The sequence below is a fragment of the Belonocnema kinseyi genome, chromosome 9, assembly GCF_010883055.1.
Source record: "Belonocnema kinseyi isolate 2016_QV_RU_SX_M_011 chromosome 9, B_treatae_v1, whole genome shotgun sequence".
Lineage (NCBI taxonomy): Eukaryota > Metazoa > Arthropoda > Insecta > Hymenoptera > Cynipidae > Belonocnema > Belonocnema kinseyi.
In genome coordinates this window covers 7,012,073-7,030,395 of record NC_046665.1, presented here as the reverse complement: position 1 = coordinate 7,030,395, position 18,323 = coordinate 7,012,073, and the positions used below count along the sequence as shown (strand labels likewise).

General features: G+C 35.5%; 1 protein-coding gene across 4 annotated transcripts in view; it reads left to right on the top strand.

Moving 5' to 3' along the window:
• The window catches only part of LOC117180014 (DNA-(apurinic or apyrimidinic site) lyase), a 144,338-nt gene that overhangs the window by 87,815 nt on the left and 38,200 nt on the right, over window positions 1–18,323 (top strand). For all 4 annotated transcript variants that reach the window (XM_033372293.1, XM_033372290.1, XM_033372291.1 and 1 more), the window contains one exon: window positions 92–235. In XM_033372293.1, the coding sequence (XP_033228184.1) occupies window positions 92–235 (144 nt within the window). The remainder of the gene's footprint in view (window positions 1–91; window positions 236–18,323) is intronic.

Here is an 18,323-nt window from a genome sequence, read left to right as displayed (position 1 = left end):
TTTTTCACGAAAATGTTCTACACCTAATGTTTCCTCAGTACCCTCGAACAATAGCCATACCTGATTTAAATGTTCCGTATTTATTTTCCAGGCAAAAAACAAGGTTACTGCGGCGTGGCATTGTATTCTAAAATAAAACCAATCAACGTTACAAGTGGATTGCAGAATACCAAATTCGACGATGAAGGTAGAATGATAACAGCAGAGTATCAAAACTTCTTTCTAGTTAATGTTTGTGAGTACAATTTTGTATATAGGGTATTATCAGTTGAACTGTAAATTTGAGCTTATGTTTTGACGATTATAAAATTTTTAACATGGTCATTATTCTGCCTGGACATTTTGATTAAAAAACTATTAATTTTTTTATAAAATATCAGTACAAGAAGCATTCCTGAAGGTGGATGTTAAAATGGTAGGGGCGAATGCGGGCTTAAGGAGGCTGGTATCCGATCCTTTAATTTGGTGAACGTGGTCCGGCTAGTCTTACTCGCATCTCCGCTTTTGGAGTAGTACTAGTATAAATCTCACGCGAAGTTCAGACAATCTCCGGTCTATGTAAATGTATCGCTACCGGCAGGAGGGTGGGGTGGGTGCGTGCGAGAGGCTAACTGTAAAGTATAAAATTTATATAAATGCAAGGCTGATCTGGAGAGAGTATTGAAAGGCGGTATTTCTGGATTCACTTATCCTCCCGGATTCGCAGGTTGTGCTCGACTTTTCGGTGGCTGCCTTGAACGAAAATTTTATCTCGGCAACTGATGTGGCAGCCTCGACTGCCTGCATGAATCCGGATACTTCACTTTTTATATAGAAAAGGCCTTTGTTCGACTGGGCAGGATTTAATACCAAAAGATAAGCTGAAAATAGTATGAAAAAGTCTAATAGATGCGCGTTCGCACCGATGGTTAATAAAAAATGCAATGCAAATAAAAAAGCCTACATTTCATTGTTAATTTGCAAGAAAATGTTGTATCAGAATGCCTTTTAAGAGGTTCCTGTATCGGCTATACGGAGGATGGATATTTGGAGAACAGTTAACTTCTTTAAGTCTATGACGGTGTTCTGGTTGAATTTTACTAAAGTTTGCCCGAATTAGGTTTATACTATCTTGAGTGTCTGTTCAGAAGGATCTGGGAGACTGGGGAAGTTACTCCTTTTTGGGCCACTCTTCTCGCGTGCATGTTATTCAAGAAAGGTCATAAAGAAGATCCGAGCTCTTACACAGATATTGCTCTCGCAAATGATATGTGACGTTCCGCAAGGAAAGGGACCTTAGGGTTAATAAATCGATTTTGAGATTTGTGATGGTATTGATAGTTTTAAAACAGATCTTTCATACTAAAAAAGAATTACATGTTTATCAGCAAAATTGGATTCGTTATTGAGCTGCAAAGCATGGAGTGAATCGCCAATTGGGAAGCGTGCGGTCGGCCCGAGAAATCCAGCCCCACTACTTTCAACACATTTGTCTGTTCTGCCTCCGTGTGATTCAAGAGCTCGTTTGACTCGCTGAACAAGGAGCGAGAACATGTAGTCTTAAGTGTAGGGGATGAATTCCGGGGAGTGTCCTCACTTCTTAGTGTTTCTACGACCGTTTCTTCAACCGCTTTTACTGCAAAATTTGCCTGTTAACCCTAAGGTTCTTTTCCTCGCGGAACGTCATATATTGAAAAAATATTCACATTGATCCTCTTGGTTAGGCTTGCTAAGTGGAAAAATATTGCGAATTGTATGACCGAATTCCATGCAGGTTTCAGGGGTACCAGAAGGTGTAGCGACCATATATTTGTTGTAAAATCTATTATTCAGATTTATTTTCCCACTCCTGGACGTAAGGTTTTTCGTGTATCGTCGATTTTAAAAGGGAACTGACCAAGTTGACGTAACTTGCGGGGTTCTCCGTGGGGAATTTTTGAACCTGGTTCTTTTTATTTTGTTAATTAGAGACCTTGAAGTTTTTCTTTGGAGCCGCAGAGTAAGGGTCATCTCTATCAATAATTCATGGAGATTATCTTGTTAAAATATGCCTATGACATTTTTATTGAGAGAGAGAACTGAACTGAACTAATCGTTTATTTGTCTTGGGTCACGCCCGTAAGAACAAGAACAAATGTACATTTTTTACGTCCGTAAAATTTCTTACAATATGATTATTATTAATCATTTATCAATAATTGCCCCCCATTACTCCTTGCTCCTCCTTCAAAGTTTCTCATTATGAAAGAAAAGAAAACAAACATAACACTGCAACTAACACTTCCGTGAAATTCCATATCATAAGCAATTCAGTCACAATATTGATTATAACGACAACTACTCACCACTTTCTAATACTCTGCACAGTGGGCCAGGAGACCCGATTTCGTGGCCAAAAGTCGATTCTTGAATTCGGAAAAATGAAATGGACTACTAAACTGAGGAAGAATTGAAGTATTTTTGACGACAATTATACGTTGATTGATAAATTTTTGTTCCGATGATATAGGCACAAAGTAGAAAATCTTGCTAAAATTAGTAATGCTACTGACGTTCGTGGAATACGTTTTTTTATTCCAAGAAATCGATTCCAAACCTCCTACCTACATTTAATTTATTAATCAAAGTGTAAACTTTCTCTGAAGTCAATTGAATCTGGAATTGTCAATTGTAATTTAATACAATCATATTATTAGTGAATGTAGTACAAGATTGCACAGCAGAGCACCTTCTTCCGAATGCTCATAACATGACATAACACAACATATTGAGTTCTAAAATATATGAATGTCTTCCTTAGGATGTGCACTTGAGCATAGGTGTGCTACTTTTTGCTACTTTTCATTTGTTTCGCTGCTTATAGTATATATACATGGCCGCGCACGACCATGCCATGGCGTGTAGAGCGCTGCGCTGCTGCTGGCTTACCTTCATTTGTTTTCCTAGCCGCATCAACGAGGACGTGCGAACTCACTTGTTTCGGCAATCCGCTTTCCGTCCACATTCCGTGCGTAGATATTAATAAAATATTAATGAACATAATTGATGTATAAAATATATTCATGTTCAATATATAAACTTTCGGAATAAGTTAACAAATTGAAAGTGCAGATGTTGAGAGATTAAAAGCCTCTGTGAGAGCTCTCAAAAGTAGACGCTCTGAAAAATACAAAGCTGCGAGGAGGATCATGGATAAGTTTGCGACGAAAAATGCTGAATGGTTGAATTCCGAATTTCCAGTTTTATTGACCGTGAAAACTGAGTGAGAACATCTAACATCTTCTCATTTTGGTCGTTCAAGCCTAGAATTTCATGAGAAATCTGTTCGCTCAAAGCGGCGGGAATCTGCAAAAATCAGTACTGAACAGAAGCACGATCCGGAGAAACTATTAATGGCTTCATGCTATGTAGCAAATCGAACTGGTAAGAAAGATTTGTATCCTGTTCTCAAGAAGGTTTCAGGAAACTTGGAGCAACCAAGAAAAGTTAGAAAATTGTTGGAGGCAGCAGAAATTCCAATAAAAAAAAGGACTGTTGAAGAAGCTCTTACTTTCCTTGTCGATAATTCCCTAACTAAATCTGTGTACACAAATATACGCTTGGAAAGCAAAAACTGTGGTGCTGATATTTGGCCGTCGTACAATTGTGTTAGAGAAGTTAAGATGAAATGTAGACCACCCGAAGAAAACATTTCGATTTCGGAGAAAAAAGCAGAGGTAACTCTGCAGGCCTTGTTGAATCCCACTTCCAGTAGGATTGTGGAATCGCAAAGGAAAGTCACAATCCAGCATATGCATAATTTGGGTAGTACGGAAATGGATCTTTCGTTGATGTGTTCGTGGGGTATGGGTGGTAGTACTGGTCATTCACCTTACAAGCAATCTTTTAAATCAGCAGAAGACAATGAGAGTCTCAGTGATGAAAGCTTGTTTGTAACTTCTCTTATCCCTTTAAGATTGTCCAATGCGGACAATGTTATTCTTTGGAATAACAGAGCGTCTCAATCGCCAAGATCTTATCGCCCTATTCAGATACTGCAAACTAAAGAAACCGAGGCAATTGTTTTGAATCAAAAAAAGAAAATTGAGAATCAAATTGACAAGCTAGAAACTCATAGAGTTGCATTAGATGACAGACGGAGTATTCGAATCCATTTTTCTTTGTTCTTAACGTTGATAGACGGCAAAGTACTGAACATAATAACAGGGAAAAAATCCATGCAAACTTGCCCCATCTGTCATTCAACTCCTAAGTTCTTCAATGACCTGTCCAATAAGCTGAAGGACCTATTTCTACCAGACGTAAATTCGTTGATGTATGAACTGAGTCCATTACATGCGTGGATCAGGATACTAGAATGTTGCTTGCACATTTCGTATAGGCTTCCTCTCAAGGTCTGGCAAGTAAGATCTCCCGCTCAAAAAGAAATATTTGCTCAGCGGAAAAAAAAAGGTTCAAGAGATTTTGTGGGAAAAGTTGGAATTGATAGTGGATAAACCAAAACCAGTAGGCTCTGGTACTACGAACGATGGGAACACAGCTCGACGAGCTTTTGGAAATACAGATGAACTTGCAGAACATCTTGGACTTGACTGTGAGTTACTTCGTAATTTCAAAACAATTTTAACCGCTATGTCACAACAGCTCCCGATAAATCCACTTGAGTTTGGAAAACTTTGTGATTCTACTGCCCGAATATACGTAACTCACTACAGCTGGTACCATATGCCTTCAACGTTACATAAGATACTCATTCGCGGAACCGCAATCATAAGCACAAGCGTGTTACCGGTAGGAATGCTTGGCGAAGAAGCTTCTGAAGCTCGCAAAGAAGACTATAATAATTACAGACAATTTCACAGCAGAAAACACGACCGCTAAGCTAATATGTAGGATGTGTTTTATAGAGTAATGGATTCTTCCGATCCACTCATTTCTGCGATCAGTGCTCATTCGCGACTTCAGAAGAAGAAATTTTTGCCCATTTCCGAAAATGTCAGAGTTTTACTCGCTGCGCCTCAAGTAAATGTGATACCAGAAGACGCAACATCCAGTTCCGATATAGCAGATCGAGAAGATGAAGAGGCTGATCTTTCAGAAACTGAAATTCTGCTAGACGAAATTGAATTGACCGATGAAGAGGGAGATGGAACTCACGACAATTTGTAAGCGAAAACCATTTGAAAGTGTGAGAGGCAAGGGGACTCACTCAAATCAAGCACCTCGAGTAGTGAGAGGCAAGGGGCTCACTTAACTCAAGCACCCCGAATAGTGAGGGGCAAGGGGACTCAATAGAATCAAGTACGTTTAGTTTTTCGAAATTTCGACTCCAGATTCGGAGTCAGACCCTCCAAAAAACTTTAGATACCACTTTTTAAGTGGATCCAATAATTTTTTGAAATTATCGTACGCCATATTGGATCAGCCATTTTGTTTTCCTAAATTCTGACTAGCGAATAATGACTTTTCTTTATTAATTATAAATTTATTAAGTTACCCAGCAATAAATTTCAAAACGATCAAATTTTGAAATTAGGCCCTCTGTAAATTTATTTTTAAATTACAAGTTTATCAAGTCGCTCGACTATAAATTTCGATATTACACAATTTTCCAGATTTACAATTTTAAAATAAAAATTTTAAGTTTATCCATTCGTCAAAATTTTGTTTTCTAAATTACCAAATTTATCACATGTACAATTTTTAAATGTAGAACGTGGTGAATGCTTAAATTTTGTTATAAATTGTAATCTTATGAATGCATTTTTATATAAGCAAAATATGATTAAAGGTACAGCAGTGAATACATCTGGCACGTGCCCATTTACAATCGGAGGATTTTGCTTGCTTCGGCCATCGTTCAATTTTATTTATTTTGTCTATTTTATTGGTTTTATTTTTTAATTCATTTTATTGATTTTATTAGTTTCGTTGGTTTTATTTATTGTATTAATCTTGTTTGTTTTATTTATTTGATTGGTTTTATTTATTGTATGTCCAAATTTCATCATTTTGCGTTTTATTGCTGGGTAACTTGATTAATTTATAATCCATAAAGATGAGTGAACACTCACTCATATCCCTTTGAAATGGGATAGAAATAATTACTGGCAATCACTAGACTGCATGTTTAAGATGGTAGTCAAGGCTTCAATATTCAACATTTCCAAGATAGCGACAATAGCTTAATTATGGAGACAATATTGGCTCAAGTATTCACATTGATAATTACTAGCAGTCACTAGATAACATTCCCAAGATGACGGCCAACCTTTAATTTTCGGCCTTCCCAAGATAGCGATAACAGCCGATGGTTTTAAATATTTATTTTTCGGATATACTTTAACGCTTTTAGGTACATACATTATCTGAAAATGTCAGTACTCACTGAGAGAGAGTGAGAGAGAGAGAGCCCTGTCGAAAATCTAGATAATTTCTAGATAAGATTGTTTAGGAGCACATAATCTAGAATTAACCCCGTTATAGATGATTCTAGACGAATGCTAGATTCAAAAGTGTTGTTGAAGGCAAACTTAGTAGACGCCACTAGATGAACTGTAGATGAACTGTACACAAGGCGACCGCCATAAAATAACCCTAGACGTTCGCTAGACGAGCTGAGTCTAGAAAGTATGTCGAAATAATCTATATTTCCGACAGGGGGAGGGGGATGTCTATTTTAATTTCGTGAAAGTAATGTAGGTATAGGCTAAAGAGTACTACATACCAGAAAAAGAATAACCCTGGATTGAAACTAGTCTTAAAACGGTACTAAATCGGTATTAAATCTGTTGAAGCGATTTTTCAGGTAGCTTATATTTTTTTGCTCTAGCTTATAATAATATCACCTTATTTTTACAATGGCACTTGTTACGAGTCACTAAAATGAAGATCTTTGTCTAGATTTACAATAATATTAGCAATAGTTTTAATAATTTAATTCATGGGCACCAAAGAGCTCTGTCTGTTGATGATTACCTATACATTTAACGCGAAAAAATTTTGGCTTTTCGAACATTTTGACTGATACTTTAGGGTTTGATCGAAAGTTGTCAAGTTTTTTAGAGATTAAAGAGGACCCTAGTAACACGGAACATTCCGGGAACGTTCCTGGAACGTTTCGCGGGAACCTTCGGAACGTTCCCTGAGCGTGTAAAATGTCCGCCAATTGGGAACGTTTCAGGAACATTCCACTGGAACGTTCAAAGTCTAAATTATTATTACAATGTAGTATAAACGCTACTCAAAACTCAAAAATGACATATATTTTCACCTATCTCTTACGGTTTACGAGATAATTGTTATTAAAAATTACAATAATGGAAGGTTCCACAGAACGTTCCGTGTTATTAGAGGAGTATCTACGGAATAAAACCACATCACTAATTTTTATTCCCCCCCCCGTCATAAATATTGCCCATAAATATAACGATTTAAATTCCTCATGACTTTTTAAACAATTTTTAATTTTTTAAGTAAATTAAATTGTTTGAACCATTTTTCCAAACATTTAAGAATAATCCCATTTTCTGAATGAAATTTAATAGTTGGTAATTTTTTTAATAGTAACTTCAAAAAATACATGTGATTATTTAAACAATTATTGTTTATTTACAAAATTTCTAAAAATCGAGACACACATGTTCACTTTTTTCTTCATTTGGCATTGTATGCTACTTATTGTTGATTACGTACATAATTTTGACACCATTTTTCTAATGGTTAGCAAATTTCTATTTGCATAAACAATTTTTATTTGCTCAGACAGATTTCTTTCGAAAACTTTACAAAAATAGAATGTATTAACTAATTTTTAATTTTTAAAGAAATGACATGACATTTTTAACAGAATTTACCACCCCTAGAAATCATTGAATATTAGGTGAAATTCCGAAAATATTTAAAAACTACTTTTTCGGAAGAATAATGGTTTAAGAAACTTGTATTTGCTTAAACATTAAAAACACATTATATTTTTTCTATGCACCATACCGTCAGAAAAACAGTTGCATGTACTCTTATTCTTTATTCGTGATATGTCCCCTAAGGGTTTACATGACTTCCATTCCTTACAATCTTTCCGCCTGCAATTTTTGTAAAACCTTATTCTGACTATTTAAAGTTATTTGCAACTATTTACATAAAATCTTATATCTAGATCCTTATTTGTATTTCCTGCGAAAGCAAAATTTAGGACGCGTTAGCGAACGAATGAGCGAGCGAGAAATCGATAGTGAGAGTGCAAGCGAGAGAGAGAGAATGAGAAAGCAACCGCATCTCAGTCTACTTATGCTACTGCATAACCATTTCTTACAATCTTTACGTTTATAATCTAAGCGACTTCCGCTTCCTTTTTCTTTCACTTCTCTTGTACCTCCATTTTGCCATTTTTCACATGCATTCTTTCATTCTTTCTCGTTTTCTTCTCTAGCACCCTCCAACGCCTTTATCAATTATTTCCCTAATCCATCCTCCCCTAGAATCTTTACCGCATTCCCTTGCCGGCTTCCTTCATCTTCCGTTCATTACTACACTTAATGTTCTCTTCCTTTTCTGAATATATCCCTTCCCTCACCTCATTTCCCAATCTAAACCTTTTCGTTTCCTCCTTCTTTCTCTTCATTCCTTTTCTAAATACATTGTTACTCCTTCCTGTTTTATCATCTTACACTATTTATTGTATTTTTTGTTTTTTTAGTCTCTTTTTTTTGTTTCTTGACCTTCTCTCGTACCTGATCATCCGCTATCACATAATCAATGACCGTTCCCCTTTCTCCTCCTGAGCGTGTATATTCTCGTTCCTCATCTTCCTCTATATTTCCATTTAAGATAAACCATCCCAACTCCTCCGAGCTCTTTAGCAACTTCTTTCCCTCCCCAGTCATTACCTTATCTTTGACTTTGTTTCCTCTCTCTTCTGCCCATTCTCTTCCACTCTCTTCCATTTCTCTTCTCCCATCTTTATCTGTTCTACTATTAATCCTTTTCTTTGTTCTTTTCCCTCTTATCTTTCCTTGTTATATATTCTTTCCTTACTTTCATTACCATTCCTCCAATTGTTCTGCCCTTTTTATTGTTCCTCTTTGCATTTTGAACATGCCTATCCGTCTATCTATATTTACTCGTGCTTAACCCATGTTGTTCTTCCCTTTCTTCTTTCCTTTCCGCCATTTATTTAAACTTATACTGCATCTTCCTTTCGACCTATATCAAATCATATTCTATTCTCTCCGAGCTTCCATATAACATCCTCTTCGTTGTCATCACATCCCTCTTATTACCTATTTCTATAGTTTCACCAGTACCGTTCTCTCCCCTCTTCGCTCTTTCCTTCGTACAATTCGCACTTTCTCTATCTCTACCTTAGCATCAATCCTTTTTAGTACTTCTTCTACTCCTTCCTCTCTTTTCTTAGACACTTTATCACTATGCTTGTTTTTCTTTCTTCCCTCTCTTTCTTTTCTATTCCTCTTTCTATTTTTCTCAGCCTTTCTGTCTCCGTATTACCACTCTCCCCCTTCCAAACTCCCGCTTCGAGCTTTCTATTTTCTTGATCTTCCTTGCATCTCCTCTATCTTTATGATTATTATCTTTCTTCTTTTCTAGTTTTTGTTTCAATGTCTGCATCCTCTTCTTTAACTTTTTACTAACTGCATCCCATTTCTTTATTTTGTTTCCCAGTTTAGCCATTTCCGGACTAATTTCTATCCTTATTTCCTCTCTTCTTTTCTCCTGCTTTTCTTGATCAATCCGCATTACCTCTATCATTATTTCGCGAATTTCTTTAAGTCTTTCTTCATTTATCGGATCTTTAGTTTCATCTACGTTTTCTTCAGTTCCCTTACTTTTCTCATCCTTTTCTAAAAAACTATGCTTTTCCGTCGGCGATCTAAATTTTATTTAATATTTCAAGCTTGAACCGATATCTTTCTTCTCTTCACTGATTCCCCTTTCCGCTGGCTTCCTTTTGATGAAAGCTTTAATCGATTCCACTGATTTTGCTTTCAATCTCCCAATCTCTCCTTTTTTACCATTTTCCTGTACTTTCCTCTTACCTCCTTTTCTTTGATCTCGCCTTTCGGTATACTAAAAACTTCCTACTCTTAATCCGTTTTTATCTCGATGTTACTTGATCTGCTAGCCATGAATCCAGTTCAAACGCTTTCGCCTTCTATCCTTCCATGCCGCTATCTATCGTCGCGTTCTGGAACCTGCCCCACCTTTCTCCGGCTCTACCCCACTCTGCTACTACCAACCAGCTCAACCCAGTCCTCTTACTTTGCCACAAATTTCAAAAAAAACCTAACATTAACTTTCACACAGTTCTGTCTCAATCTTTAGGAATATCTTCATCCCCTAGTCAATCTCACAATCCCTCAATCAATCTTTCACAAACAAACACATCTACACACTTCAACAATCCACTCACCTCAAATTTCACCACAAATATCAGAAAAACTCAGCATAAATAATTCCTGCTACCTCAAACTTTGATGTCGGAAACGGAAGTACCAGTTAAATTTACTCTATTTTACATGATTTTTAAAAAGTTTTTGGAAAAAAACTGCCTGAGCAAATGAAAATTTTTTAAACGAATAGAAATTTGTTAAGCTTCAGACTATTACCCTTTTATGGTATGAGGGCCTACGTTCCCTTTACAGTACTTTACATACTACTTATACTACGTTAAAAACACTTACTGCCTAAATAATACTTATACACTTATACGTTCGCCATTTCGAATTTTGACAATTTGACTTCGGATTCGAAATCAGCGACCACAGAACCCACGGGTAGTAATCATTAGACCTTTTGGATTTATATTTTAGGATATTTTCCCGCCATATTGAATTCCCCATTTTGAATGTTGACTTCGTATTCGAGACCAGCGACCCTATAAACCCCCAGATAGTAATTATTAGACATTTTGCCTTTATTTCGAGATATTTGTCTGACATATTGTATTCGACATTTTGAATGTTAACATTTTGACTAAGCAATCGTAATTAGCGACCCCAAAAACCTTTAAATACAATGAATGATAAAATTGCATTGCGCGGAAATAATTAAGACCTTAAAGATTTCGAATAGCATTTTCAATCGCTTTTTTCAACGATCTCTGAAGTCCTAGAGTAATTTTAAGGCCGGATATGCAATCAGCATGCAAAAATATAATTAATAAATCATCTAGCGCGTAAAAGTTAATACCTACACGGAGATAAATCTAGTTTGAAAACCTGGGGATCATTGTTTGCAATAGTTGACTCAGTCTAAGAAAAGTAAAGGAATTCATTCTCATTTTGGGCCATCTCACAAAATTTAATATACAAATATTAAGAATGGGAATTAAATGGTTCAGACTAAACGCTTGTCGCTAGAGTAACGAAAGAATCGTCTTTAGACGTTCCATTACAGCAGCTCGAAACAAATGATGTAACATAATGCTAAATTTACAACAAAAAATGTTTTGTTTTTAATAACTGCACTCAGTTTATTTTTGCAATTATGCAATTACACGTACGGTCACTTATAAACGTAATCGAAGGCTTGGACGCTGTGAAAAGTCGTACCCGCTGGGAATTCGAACCATACGCAAACAACTTCAAATCTAAGCCTATGCCGTACGCTCTAGCTAATTATGCTAATGTATCGCTTGGATTCTATTGACAAAATCTCAGCCAACATTTGAAGCTGAAAAGCCAGCGTTAAAAGAATAACATTTTTGGTCTATTTTTCAGTTTTACACATTTTATATAAATACGTGGATTTAAAAATGTGCAATGAAAATATTTCAATTCTTTTAAATTTTAATAGTCAAATGTTTAATTTATTTAATTTGTGATTTGTGTTCAAATTCTAAATCTAAAAATGTAATAGATGTATTACTTTCAGATGTATCATAAGTGAAGAAATTTTTTAATTTAAATTAAATTTTCCCCCAAAAAAAAGAATCGAATGATTATATTTCTACTAATCTTCTTGAATAAAAACCTGAAAATAAAAACAAAAGCAGCTACTACAAAGAATGTATTAAAACATTAGAGTTAAAGAAATGGTTTAAGATACAAAATACTTAAACCTGATTAATTTTCTAACTCTAAAGTTGAATTTATACATTGAATCGAAGGCTGGCCGAAATTAGAAGAAATTATAAATGAAAGTTTTTAAACAAGAATTTCATAAAAATGTTCTAAAGCAAGTAATTATATATACATTCTTATAAAATATAAGAATGCCCATTATGTGATATAATCAATAGTATAATAGTATAATAAATTGCAAACATAGGTAAGTGAAATAAACGGTGTTTATTTAAATATATTTTTATTTTATTCCTGGAACAATATTTTGAAGGGTTGCAGTATACAGGAACAGATAACAAACCAAAACGAAATTTTTTAGGAGAGCGAAATAGTATTCCGTAAAAGAGAAATCAGCCTATAAAGATAAAAACAAAGAGATGCAAATTTCGTGGGCGTTGACTATTTTTTTAACAGCGACTGCAAATTTATTCTTTAACTTTAAAGTATAATAAAAACTTGCTCTCGAAATATGAAGAGGTGGAATAAGAATCAAAAAGAGTTTATAGGAAAATCTTATTCTGTTCCGGGAAAATATTTAGTGTGGTGTCGCACTGTAATAGTCATAAATATTTTAAAAGTGGCTTTTAGTAGAAATTGAAGATTTTAGGTTGGAATTTGATCATAATATAAAATATAAATCACACGAATGGAAAAAAATACAATGCTTAGATGTACAGTCGAGAATGGCTCGGACTCGCGAACTGTCGATGGTAATGTAGCGCTACTGCGCTTGTGTTATATTGGTGGTAGCTTTCTGGTAAGAAACACTCAACGTTATTTACTAAGACGAGCGTCTCTGAGTGCCTCGAATATATAAGATTGCACGACGCATCTTATTTCGACTGTTTAACTATACGCAGTAATATATTTTTACGAGGATTTACTAAATAAGGTGCCTTTTACAAAAGGTACTTTATTGTAATAAATCAAAGTAATATCTATGTCACATTTAATTTTATTAGCCTATAAAACAGTTGTTTATAGATATAGGAATGCTGTGATTTAGTCGGGGAGCCTTCACTATACTTATGAATCCATCCATCTGGTAAAATTATATTGCAAGAAGAGTTGAGATAATTATCATGGCGTCAACATAAGCTGTGGCGATCATCAATTTGGCTCCCTGTTTACAAACACATGTAAATACTGTAAGTGCACACACGCCTGTACGTCGTAGCCTCCGGTTAGTGCTTTACCTTTTCGATATTTTTGAGTCCCGACTATCCAAAGTCTTGAATTTTTGCAATGTTGTATACTACTTTTCTTACGCAATTCGATTAGATTGGTTGTAACTTATTTTTTTATCTTTCTCACCAAGTTTTTTATAGTAATGTATTCAATGGTCTTTTTTTATATTTTTGGGGTTGCTCTGTACGATTCTGACCTTAGTTTTCTACCATAACACCATCTTCACAAAGAATTCCGAACCTGAGTTAATGCTTCTTTAATTATGCGAGTACGCGTATGCGAGAAAAGTAGTGCAAAACATTGCAAAAATTCCAAGACTTTAGAGAGCCGTGGCTCAAAAATATCGAAAAAGTAGAGATTAGGATAGGTCAATATTTGTTGTGCGAACCACAAGGAACATTTTCCGTCTAACAAGGTTTCTCCAGACTTGTTCCAGACCATACACCGCTCTTTTAATAAAACAGACGTCATTTCCCATTGCAAATTCCCCTATCATTCTTGAAGCTGTTCCGTTATCAATACCATGAAACTCGTATTCTTTGGCGAAACTTGGTAAAAGTTTTTGAAGGAGTTCAGTTGTTTTTAACACCAAGAACCACAAGCCTTACTGAGCTGATTCTAACCACTGATGTCAAATTCTTATTGGTATCTGTCTCAGGACGCTAACTTTATTCTACTCCACTCATGGCTTTCCTTTTTCCCTTGTCATTTACCATTTTTGTTTCTGTTAACATCTTCGTCCGAAAAAAATTCTTTGCAGTTCTGCATGAGTAGAAATTTGTTGGAAAAGATCACATCCCTCGTAATTTCAACTTCTCTTCGGACTGTCGACCAAACTCTGTAATCTTTGGACTTTTCAGATTATCCCAAGAATGTGCAGTTACCCTTGCGTTGCTAAAAATTGTTTTTTCCAGTTGTCTTGTCCAGTCACTGTCTTTGCTTTAAAACATTCTCAAGTACGTCATGCTGGGTCATTTTTCCTACCATATTTTGAATGGTATTTTTCCAGTGAGACTCTTAGAAGGTCACTAAAAGAAAGTTTGAGTAACCTTTCTTTGATACATGTATCAAAAACATAGAATTCTTCTTTCTTGATGAAGCTTATTTTAAGTTTCTTCAACAGTTTTTTTAAATCATTGTAATTTAATTATCTAAATTTTCATGTCAAATCTCAGCCTCGTGCTTTCTAAAAATGACCTCGTAACCTGTATCTTCTATTGTACCTACGGAAAATAAGTCCGTTCTTAAATCAGGAACGTAGAGCGTATCTTCTAAATTCAATACCATATTTCCGTTTATCTCCGTTGGTAATTAATATGTCAACGGTTCCCTTTGATTCGACTACTGTAGTTAAACCACTTGCCAAATTTAATTTAATAATATTACATTTTTTCTTTTTATACATTTATTTTTATAACTGCACACATGTGATATGCAAACACTGCCGAGACACCATTTCTCTCCAGGGCGGGATTTTTCTGTTTTTAATGATACCTCTTCATTGATGATAATTGCGAGAAAACCTATTTTTCCCACGTTGTTTTTCTGTCTTTTCTGGCGAATTTACATACTTCGCAGTGCAGTCAGCAATTTGGCGTCCCACGATTTTGCACCTATGACACTTGAATAGAAAAGACTTGGTTTCTTGATTACTGTAGTCTTCATTTTTCGCTTTTGCCCTTCTGCCTAAACGTTTTCACTTTTGCTGCTACTTATCATCATTGCATTAGAGGTGACATCAGTCTTCTTCTCCACGTCGTTGAAAAATTGTCGTGTGTGTTCTCTTATATCACCACCTTCCATCAACTTCTTCAGAAGAGTTGCTTTCCTTTCTGGCCCTTTAAACTGATAAATATGGTGCAATTTTCTTCTTGTGACCGCTTAGTTCACTCCATCTCAACGAGCGGCAACAGCGATAAGTATTGAATGAATTTGTGTTTGTTTTGTAAATGCGTGTGATAATTTATTTATTTTTATAATTTTTTATTAAACATACGAATCGTATCTCTTTTTTAACGAACTTTTTCGGCAAAATATTAGACCTCGAGTAACCATTTTATCATTTCCTTTTATCGCTAATATCTATCATCTTTTTTATTCAGTTAATATATATGTCAAATAATTCCATTTGTTTCATATTAAATAACATTAGTAACTGATTAAGCCATCGATTTATGTAACTTCAAAATCAATTGATGGTAAAGTAAAAAATATATAAAAGTGACAAGTTAATAAAATGAACAAAGTGAGCTATAATGCAGATTATGTTATAAACAAATTAATTTAGACTGTAGCTTGCTTTTCATAGATGTAAGTACAATAAAAACGATGGTCGATTGTAACCTATTGCGATTTGTGAACCAAGATTCTACGAAACAAATCACTTAACATCTTAATTCTATAATTTGAGTGGTTGCTTTACTTAATTTTAAACCTGTTTTCACAGTCATTGATTTCAACTGATTGAAGACGGATGTTGAATCTCCACTTTCTACGTATCGTGTGCTGCTATCCATACGAGGAGTCGCAGGGCACCCTCTGTTTAAGACGTTTGCTTTTTAATTTTAGGAAGGCTGATGTTTCACTTAGGGGTGAGAGAAATGCTAAACTCTTCTTGTCGCACATTTGGTGATAAGTGCACCCTGTATGTGAAAAAGCAGCGCTGATAGAATGGGTTTGAAATAGCAGTAGTACTTTCCGTGTCAGAATTAAATCCCGGTAGGAAGGAGTTAACTGGGAAAGATATACTAGCATTTAAGGGCATGTGATATTTCGTCATGTGGCAAATCGAGTTTATTTCTCTCAACTTTTTTTCAGACAAATAAAAAAAATTTCAAACTGAACTCAGAGATGTCATAAAATATTATAACGGACGTCCCCGAACTCTTTTTTTGATGTATAATAACAAAAAAATGTATTGTGCTAAATAGAAATTGTGTGCATGTGCACTATTTCGAGGTAAGGATCGTTTTTCAGCTCTCTGTCAGTCCGAGAATGTAGGTTTCTGCCGTTACGATGCTGTCGATAGCACTCAAGAGAGAGAATTGTAACGCAAATCACCTCAAAATACACATGCACATCATATTTAGCAAAACAAAATTTTTTAAAATTATTGTACAAACGTAGAGTTAGGGGACGTCTGTTAGCATGTTTGCTATCATTCCCTAGATCTTGTAAACAAAATCTTTATTATTGTAGGCAAAAAGCCGAGAGAATGCAACACTGGTAACATGGATGTCATTTCCTAAGTACCACAAAAATGTATCAAAGAACCCAGCACAATTTACATTAAAATCCGGCTGCGCTCAGATTTGCTGAAATTTTAATATAATATAGTTTAAAGCCTTCTGATTAAAAAAATCCTAATGGGTGCTAGTCCAAAATCAGGCAAAAATAGGCAAAATCAGGCGAATCTAATGAACCACTTGAAACTTGAAGATGAGGTGCAGATTTTTAAATAAACTGTGATCAGCGCAATCACTGAAAATACTAGAAACACGGGTAAGACCAGTCCAGCTAATAGGGCAACAAAATGGCGCTGTCCTGGTAATAATAAGCTAAATCGTGGCGCTATCCTGGCTATATAAATACTGTTCGAAATATTAAAAGTGGAAGACAGTTCAGTCAATGAATACCAGACTGTAGATGAGTCCAGTTATCAAAGGAAAAGCCAGTCCAGCTACTAAAGGTAATGTAATGGCACTGCCTCGGCAATTTGAAGATTTTTCAAAATAATAAAGGCAAAAGACATTCTGGACTACCAAAGATATTTTGTAGTCCAGCTAATTACGACAAGGCCATAGGTCAGTCCAACCAACAAAGGCAATACATGTTCTTAGTCCAGTCAGTTAAGACAAGACTATAGATCAGTCCAACCAACAAAGGCAAGACATATTATTAGTCCAGTTGGTTAAGACAAGACTATACATCAATCCAACCAACAAAAGCAAGAAATGTTAATATTCCAGTCGGTTAAGAAGAGACTATAGATCAGTCCAACCAAAAAAGGACTAGTAACATGTCTTGCTTTTGTGGGTTGGACTTAAATCAGTCCAAACCACAAAAGCCGACCGTCTTAACCGACTGCACTAGTAACGTATCTTGCCTTTCTTGGTTGGGCTGACCTATAGTCTTGTCTTAATTATCTGGACTACAAAATAACTTTGGTAGTCCAGCATAACTTTTGCCTTGATTATGTTGAAAAATCATCACATTGCCAGGACAGCCCCATTACATTGCCTTTAGTAGCTGGACTGGCTTTTCCTTTGATAACTGTACTGATCTACAGTCTTGTATTCATTGAATAATCTGTCTTTCACCTCTAATATTTCAAATAGTATTTACATTGCCAGGACAGCACCATTTTTTCCCCTTATTAGCTGGACTGGCCTGACCTGTGTTTCTAGTATTGTCAGTTATTGTGCTGATCACAGTTTATTGAAAAATCAGCACCTAGTCTTCAAGTTTCAAGTGGGACATTAGATTCGCATGTGGTCATATTTTTCGCGTTCAGCCCCACATATCTTGAAAACTTTTGATTTTTAGGACTAGTACTCATTAGGATTTTTTGATCAGGAGGCTTTGAACTATATTATATTGCAATTTCAGACAATTTGATCGGGACCGGACTTTAATGTCAATTGTGCGGGGTCTTTTAGAAAACTAGTTTTTTTTAATTAACCCACAAATAAATAGTTTGGGGACGTCCGTTAGAATGTTAGCCATCATTTCCCACACAAGACAAAATCTTTATTATTTTAGGAAAAAAACCGAGTGAACCTACTAGGCAGTCTGATAAGTACCTGAAAATTCCAAGAGATGGCATTAATATTCACTAATGTGAATAATTTTCGTCGAGCTTGATCCTTCAAATGACGCCTGTCAAAACTTCAGCCATTTACGTTTACGCATTTACAAGTTACAGCACTGAGAAGCGACTAACCTCCGAGTTTTTTTTAATATGGAAATATTTGAGTTTCGAGTTTTGATCAAACACTACTATCTTCGCAAGAAAACGATATCCGAGACCAAGGCCAAGCTGGATAAGTATTACCCGCACTCTGCACCGTCGAT